At 41.9% G+C, this 8,567-nt stretch overlaps 1 protein-coding gene across 1 annotated transcript; it reads left to right on the top strand.

Annotated features, from left to right (window-relative positions):
- Positions 1 to 5,666: 5,666 nt before the first annotated feature.
- LOC113768194 lies at positions 5,667 to 7,585 on the top strand. Its single transcript, XM_027312459.1, has 3 exons — positions 5,667 to 6,296; positions 6,386 to 7,118; positions 7,287 to 7,585. The coding sequence occupies exons 1-3, from the start codon at positions 5,667 to 5,669 to the stop codon at positions 7,583 to 7,585; spliced, it is 1,662 nt and encodes a 553-aa protein (XP_027168260.1).
- Positions 7,586 to 8,567: the final 982 nt, after the last annotated feature.

Here is an 8,567-nt window from a genome sequence, read left to right as displayed (position 1 = left end):
CAAGATAATAAACATGATTGGGAATAATTATTTTCTTTTAGATGATAAGACTTTACAAAAGGCGAACTTTCCAAATTAGGAAACTTTCCAAAATGGAAATCGTCCAATTTAGGGAAAATGCTATTAGGATTCATACAATGGTCTAGACACGAATCTTCGACTTACTCAGAGTTTGTATGTTATGTATTTATAGGAAATAACAACTAATTAGGTAACCTATACATTTGATAGGTACGGTACCAGCTTAAGAGACTTAAGGTAGTTCCACTCGAGCAGCCAGACGAAGGTAGGTGATACTTACCCTTCTGAGATTTCAAAGTTGTAAAAATGAAAATTTTGTTTTCAATCTTATTTTGTTGTGTTGACTAGAAATATATTTGATTAAATGCTTTACTTGGATATTTATGAAAGTTATATTTTTACTATACAAAAATGGGCCATGTGACTTATTAAAAATATTTTGATATGTTATTATATACCAAACGAATTGAATCTTTTATGAAATCAAAGATTTATGTATGTGATGTGTGGAATGAATTTTTGACAAGTAAATCTCAAAACAGTCATGGAATAGACGGTAGGAGCTATAGTCCTGTCTAATCGTCATGATAGCCTGGTATAAAGTCCGGCCGATTGACAAGGTCATGGTAGCCTGGTATAGAGTCCGGCCGATTGACAAAGCCATGGTAGCCTGGTATAAAGTCCGGCCGATTGGCAAGGTCATGGTAACATGGTATAAAGTCTGGCCGATTGACCCATGTATGAAAAGAGGCCAATCGGTAGTCATGAAACCTATTGGTCGTCCACCCAAAAAGGATTTAATCTCTAGGCTGAGTACTCAGTAGCCGGTCATCACATGTACTTGTTATGAGCTAAGATGAAATGATTTATGAGGTGATATGGAATGATTTATTGAATTGATCTGAAATGAGACTTATGAACTGATTTATGAGTGGATGTGAAGAGACTTGTGAATTGAGACGAAATGATTTACAACGTTATGATTTTCCATGTTCATTTATCAATAAGGTGCCTTTAAATTACTTGCCAATTGTTACTACTGGATGTTTTATAAATGACGTTACTTTCAAATTACGAATGTGATCGATGTGCAAATGATTTGATTTGTATCTATATATATGTATCTGTAAAGCTACGAGTACATGGTCCGACAGAGGGGTAGTTATTACCTACTGGGCGATTTGTCGCTCAACCCACTTTTTACCATCCTTGCAGATTCTGAAGAGTATGAGTTGGTTTACGTAGGAGACCCTGAGGATGACTTTTATTGGCTTTAAGTGAATAGAAGTTGGCAGGCTAGCTACTTCTAGGTGTTAGTCTTATTTATTTTCAATTCCGCTGTTTCCATTAGAAAATAAATGTGCGAACATATGGGATATTCGTAGACTACCTTTTTATGTGATTTGTACTGCACTTTATTTTAGTTATATTATTTCGTATTTTTGAAGTTTAGACTAGTTAAATGATGCCTTGTATTCTTGAGCGGAATTTGAGAATACGGCGGATGCCACGTGACGGGCACGTCCGGGCTCGGGGCGTGACAGGTTCCATGGATGTTAGGTGGGAAATTTAATGTGATTTTAGCAGCTTCGGAGAAGAGGGGAGGGGTGGCTTCTAGGGTAGGGGATATGGAAGAAGTCAATAATTGTATGGCCCAGACAGGGGTGTCGATAGTTGAATTTGATGGGTCCCTATTCACCTGGACAAATGGTTATGTATGACAGTGGCTAGATCGCATATTTATTAATTCGGATTGGGCTAGTATGTATGCTTCTGTTCACTCAACTTATTTGTCGAGAGGGCGCTCGGACCACTCCTCTTGTTAGTGAAATCTAAAGGCAGCATGGTGGGACATGGTTCATTTCATTTTCAGAATATGTGGATTTCGCATAGGAATTTTTTGTCAGTAGTAAGGGAGTCATGGGATCAGCCTGTAAGAGGTCGGGGCATAGAGGCATTCTGTCAAAAGTTGGTAGCACTTAGTAGAAAGCTGGGATCTTGGAACCTCCAAGCCTTTGGCAATATCCAACGGAACATTCAAGAGGCTCAAGATGAAATGCAGTGGATACAAAAAATATATGATCAGCAAGGCGGAGATGTGTATAGGTCTCAACTAAGTGAAGCTAGAGCCAGACATGCTAGATTATTAGCCATAGAGAATGACTTCTGGAGACAAAAGGCGGCAATTAAGTGGTTGAAACAAGGGGAGGCAAACACAGCTTTTTTCCATGTGCTAGTTCGGGAGAGGAGGAATAGGAATTACATAGCTAGAATTAAAGATGATAATGATGGTTGGGTAGAATCACCCTCGGCAATACAAGACTCGACTGTGAAATTTTTTTGGGAGCTCTTTAGTTATTCGTCTGGAGTAAAATGTTTGGATGGTCTTCAATTTCAGCTACCCAAGCTCTCCCAAGATGATGTGGAGATGTTGGACGGAATGCCGACGGAGGCTGAGGTTCGACAAGCAGTTTTTAGTATCCACAAAAAAAGTACGGCAGGGCCAGATGGATACTCGACTATATTTTTTCAGCATTGTTGGGAAATTATTAAAATGGATTTATTGGTGGTGGTGCATGATTTCTTTTCTGGGGCTACTCAACCCAGAAGTTTTACAAGCACTATGGTGATTTTGGTACTGAAGGAGCAAGGTGCGGTCTATTGGAAGGATTTAGGCCGATAAGTTTGTGCAATGTTTCATCTTAAATTTTATTTATTAGATTGGCTAAGGTATTGCTAAAAATCATCTCCCCATACCAAACTAGTTTTGTACCTCACAGACATATTGATGATACTATACTCCTGGCTTAGGAATTGGTGCTTGATCTAGACAAGAAGGTAAAAGAGCCAAATTTAATTCGCAAATTGGATATGGAAAAAGCCTATGACAGGCTAGATTGGTCCTTTTTAATGTTTGTGCTGAGCTTTTGGGTTTGGGGAGTAGTTTATTGATTTGGTTTTCCGGACGTTGTCCAATAATTGGTTTTCAATTCTCATAAAAGGAGTTAAGGCGGGTTTTTTTAAGTCCTTTCATGGTGTTAGGCAAGGAGACCTGCATCTCCGGCTCTTTTTCTCCTTGTTGTGGAATTCTTGACTAGGTGGATGCATGATTTATTTGCAAAGGGTCGGAGGATGTACTATCAATCTGCTAGTAAGCATATTCCGTTACTTTCATTTGTAGATGACACTATAATTTTCACTAGGTTGTCCAAGAACTGTTTAAAGCAGATTCATAATTTTTTGGAGTTATATCAGCGTGTGTCAGGCCAAAAGGTAAATACCGGGAAGAGCTCTTTTGTTTGCTTATCTAAAGCATCCATGGCAAAGATAAATCTGGTCTCTTCCTTGTTGGGGTTTAATAGATAGAGGCTGCCTTTACAATATTTGGATGTGCCTTTGTCCAAAGTGTTAAAATGGCGTTGTCCCACATCGCATTTTGTATAAGGGAACTTTTCCCTTAGTTGCCTATAAATATAATGGGCCTGTGATGGGATTAAGTACACCAAACTAAGAGAGTTTTAGTGGGCTATTTGATCATCTACGTCATCAAACCTTTTGTTTAGTAAAATATTTTGGACTCTCTTGTATTTTAAGTATTAGATATTTTGGGTCTAGGAACAATTTTCTAAGGTATTTTTGTACTCTCTTCTTCATAATAAAATATTGCTCCTTCTCCGCCCGTGAACGTAGGTCAATTTGACCGAACCACGTAAATTCTTGTGTTCCTATTTTATTTATTTTTGCTCTGTTATTTGTCTTTTGAGGTTGTCAAAAATCTTTTCGTCAATTTCCTGGAGCCGACCTAATAAACTGGTATCAAAGCTTCTTCAGAGGTTTTGGATTTTGTGGCAACAATGACAATAACAAAGACTGTCATCGAGAAATTCGACAGGAATGTCAATTTCGAGATGTGGCAACTCAAGATGGAGGCCATTTTGGTTCAAGACGGAGTTGATCTAGCGATACAAGGAATTGAGAAAAAGCCAGAAGGCGTGATAGATGTAAATTGTGTTGAGATGGATAAAAAGGCAAGGTCCAGTATTATTTTAAATCTCTCTGACGAGATTTTGCGGGAGGTAGCCATTGAGATTTCGACAAAGGCCATGTAGGATAAGTTTAAGACCTTGTATATGAAGAAGACAGTTGAGAATCGACTTTATTTAAAGCAAAGTCTGTATATGTTTCGCATGACTAAAGGTACATCTATACTCTCACATCTTGATAAATTTGATTCCATTATTATGAATTTAAAGAATATAGATTCAAAAATTGATGATAAGGATCAGACCCTATTACTTTTATGTTCTCTTCCCCAATCTTTTAAATATTTTCATGATACTATGATTTATGGAAAAGAAACAATTTTGTATCGAGAAATTAAATCTGCATTAAAATCTAAGGAGCAGATAGACAGGGATATTATTGGAAAATTTAGTGGAGGTCAGGCGGAATGTCTGATTGTTAGGGACAGAATCGAGAAAAGAGAATTTGACAATAGTAGATCTAAATCTAGATCTAAACCTAAACATAGAAATTTGGAGTGCAATTATTGTCATAAAATCGAGCATATTAAAGCAAATTGTTTCAAATTGATAAATAGATTGAAACAAAAGGGGAGACCTAGTGAGAAAAATATTGAAACTGCCAAAACTGGTGTTGCAGCTGATGAGAATGAAGGAAATATTTTCTTTGTGATTGATGTTAGGACAAAGTCTAAAAATAAATAGATTTTAGATTTGGGGTGCTCTTATCACATGTGTCCTAATAGGGATTTATTTTTCACTGATGAATCTTATAATGGTGGAATTGTTTTGATGGGCAATAATGCCGCTTGTAATATTGTTGGTAAGGGTATAATCTGAATTAAAATGCATGATGGTATTGTGAGCACGCTCACTAATGTTAGACATGTTCCTATTTTGAAAAAGAATCTCATCTCTTTGGACACCCTAGAGGCTCTTGGGTGCAAATACACAGCTAAAAATGGCATTATGAAGGTTTCTAAAGGTGCTCTCGTTATAATGAAAACTTGCAGGGTTGGTAGTTTATATATTTTGCAGGGATCTACTGTCACAAGCTCGATTGCAGTTTCATTATCATCATCTTTGTCTGATTCTGATAACACCAAATTGTGGCATATGCTTTTGGGACATATGAGCGAGAAAAACTTGGGCATACTAAACAAAAGGGGACTTCTTTGCAGTCAGAGTACTAGGTCACTGGAATTATGTGAACACCATCTTTGGGAAGCAAAAAAGAGTTAGTTTCAGTTCTTCAACAATCCATAAGACGAAAGATACTTTTGATTATATTCATTTAGATTTATGGGATCCATCTCGTGTTTCGTCTACGGGTGGTGCCAGATATATGTTGACTTTCATTGATGATTATTCAAGGAAAGTTTGGTTTATTTTCTTAAACATAAGAACGGTGTTTACCTCACTTTCAAGCAATGAAAAGTTTTGATTGAAAATCAAACAGATAAACAGATCAAGCGGCTTAGAATAGATAATTGGAAAGGATGATTTCAGAAACTTCCCTTGAGGTTTCTAACAATTTTACTGAAATATCATAATAGTCCCCAACGAGTTTCTTTCTCTCTCAACTAGGGTTGGTGGCGGCGGCTAGGTTGCATGTCCACGGCCATGGAGGCCCTCCAGCCTCACGCTGGGGGCCAGGCTCCTTCATCTCCATCTTTTCTCCGCAAGTCCTTTGCTGCTTTATTTTCAAGCAATGTAGCCACGCCTTCGCTGTCCGTTCAGGCGACTCCCTCCACCCACAAAGGGGAGCCTGCGTTGATATTCTCGCAAATAGCCATGGAAAAGCTTGCTGCCCCATATCGACTTGCATTGGTGGGCAAGTTCTCAAGGGGTAGACCGAAGCTAGAGGATGTACGTGGTTTTTTGCGCAAGTTAGACTTGCGTGACCCAGCAACTGTGGGCTTGTTGGACGCATGCCATGTGCTGCTGCAGTTCCATTCGGATGCTGATTTTCACAGAGTGTGGGCAAGGGGGATTTGGTACGTTCATGGACATCCGATGAGGGTCTTTAAATGGACTCCATCGTTTCATGTAGATCGTGAGCCATCTGTTGTCCCGGTGTGGTTCCAGGTGCCCAAGCTGCCCTTGCATTTGTTCCATAAGGAAACGTTGTTCCAAATTGCTGAGATGGTGGGCGTGCCTCTGTTAGTTGATGCGGCAACTTTGGCGGTTTCCAGACCTAGCGTTGCTAGGGTCTGCGTGGAGGTGGACTTGATGAAGCAAAGGCCTTCAAGGGTATGGATTGGGACCGGACAGCATGATAGATTCTGGCAGGAGCTAGTGCCGGAAAACCTTCCCCCTTATGTTCCCACTGCTTCAGGCAGGGGTACACGGAGGTGGGTTGCCATGTGTTGTACCCAGCATTGAAGCCTGTCAAAGTGGGGGGAGACGGGGAGAGGCCTGGACAGCCTGCTGAAGGGGGTATTAAGCCCAGGCAGAGGCAGCGCGAGGGGGTGCAAGATGGCACAGCGCTGGCTGCAAATTCAGCAGCAGTTGAGGAGGCCGCAGCGACGAAGGTGTCCAGCTTGGAGCCTTCGAGCGGGACGGCAGCGCTGGTGGAGCCTCAAGCTATGGTTGGTGTTATGGTGTCCACATCCCAATCTGCTAGTGCTACGGCTGCGTTGGCTGAGCCGCAGACAGTGGTAGCGGTCGAGGTTGCTGAGCAACTTTCTGCGGAGGTGGTGGTGTTGGCTGAGAAGGAGTTGAACCATGAGCAGGAGTTCGGCGGTAATGGTGCAGTAGCGGTTGAAGGATTTGAGGTGGTGTTGGTGGGAGGGCAGGATTTGAGCAAGGAGGAAGATGATTACGGTAATGATGTGCGCATGGGATCAGCGGAACGGCGACCAACAGAGGCTCACATGGATTCTAAAGATGTCTTGGCAGAAGAGGAAGAGCTTCGTGAGTTGCAGGAGCGGGTGGGTAATCTTTCACCAAGAGGTGACTCTCACATGGTGCCTAACGTACTATCTTCGCTGGTAAGTGACCATCAGTTGGGTGCACTGAACCTGGAGCCTAACGAATTATCTCTGGTGCGGCAAGATGAGCGGCAGAAGAAAGGTACTAAGGTCAATGCTCCGTCTAGTCATATTTTACGCTCTAGAGTAATCGCTTCGCAAAATTCTTGCTTAGCGTTATCTGATGATTAGATGTCTTTTTGGAATATTCGGGGTATCTCTCGCGCCCCTAATTTAAAAAGGTTACGCAAACTTGTTAAACTTTATTCAGTATCTTTGGTGGCGATTTGTGAACCTAAGACATCCCTACTGAACCTGGATTCTATCCGTGTGAAGGTGGGAATGGACTTAGCTGTTGCAAATCAATCAGGTAGTGTTTGGATTTTGTACAATTCGTCGTTTGATTGCTATACAATAGGAGAATCGGAGCAGCACATCACGCTGCGCGTGATTTCCCAATTATTGCCTGAGAAGATATACTTTTCATTCGTTCATGCAAAGTACATTGCCCAGGAGAGGGAAGGGCTATGGGGAGAGCTTTTGCGAGAGAAGCAGGAGGTTAAGCCCTAGTTTCTGGTGGGGAATTTTAACGTGATTTTGTCTGTAGAGGAGAAACGGGGCGGCGTTCCTTTCAGGCAGGCTGATGGGGTGGAATTAGCACAGTTCATGTCTTTAGCAGGGTTGGAGATGCTGGCTTCTCGGGGTCTAGGTATACTTGGTGCAATAATAGGCAGGGTATGGCTAGGGTTTGGAGACGGTTAGACAGGCTGTTGATTAACTCGGCGGCTATGAGGATGGAAAGTGATTTCACAGTACGGCATTTGGGGAAGGATCCATCGGATCATGCGCCGCTTCTGTTATCTGCGGTGACGAGATTGGATGGTAAGCCATTGCTGTTCCACTTCTTGAATGTTTGGACAACAAAACCTGGTTTCCTGGATGTCGTTAAACAGTGTTGGTCTGGCTCCCTTCCTGGTTCGCCTCTCAAGGTTTTATCGGAGAAGCTCCGAAAGACGAAACAAGCGCTTCGCCAATGGTCTAGGAGTTCTTTTAGGGATATATTCTTGGAGATTCAGTCGGCGGAGCAAAAGGTGGTAGAGGCTGAACTAGCCCATGATGACAACTCTTCCGAGAAATTGCTGATACAACTACACAAGGCACGAGTTCGGTTACGCAATGCTTTGGTGGTTGAAGAAGAATTTTGGAAGCAGAAAGCTCGGGTTAAGTGGTTGGCGGATGGTGACCGGAATACGGCTTTCTTTCATTCTGTTGTGACGGAGAGGCGGCGAAAGTCTGTTATTCATCGGATTCGGAGGACAAATGGCGACTGGGTGGACGATGAGGCAAGTATTTGTAATGAGGCCGTCTCTTTCTTCCAGGGTTTGTTTACAGAGGAGGTGGGAAGAGCCTCCAGTGACATGTTGGAGGTCATTCCGAGGGTTATTAATGATCAGGATAACAGCGGGCTGAGGGAGATCCCTTCTATGGACCAAGTGAAGGAGGTCTTGTTTTCAATGGATGGGGACAGTGCCGCGGGTCCGGATGGCTTTAC

The sequence above is a fragment of the Coffea eugenioides genome, chromosome 1 (genome assembly GCF_003713205.1).
Source record: "Coffea eugenioides isolate CCC68of chromosome 1, Ceug_1.0, whole genome shotgun sequence".
NCBI classification, from domain to species: domain Eukaryota; kingdom Viridiplantae; phylum Streptophyta; class Magnoliopsida; order Gentianales; family Rubiaceae; genus Coffea; species Coffea eugenioides.
Note: the sequence above shows the minus strand (reverse complement) of the source record. Positions and strands in the feature narration are given on the sequence as shown.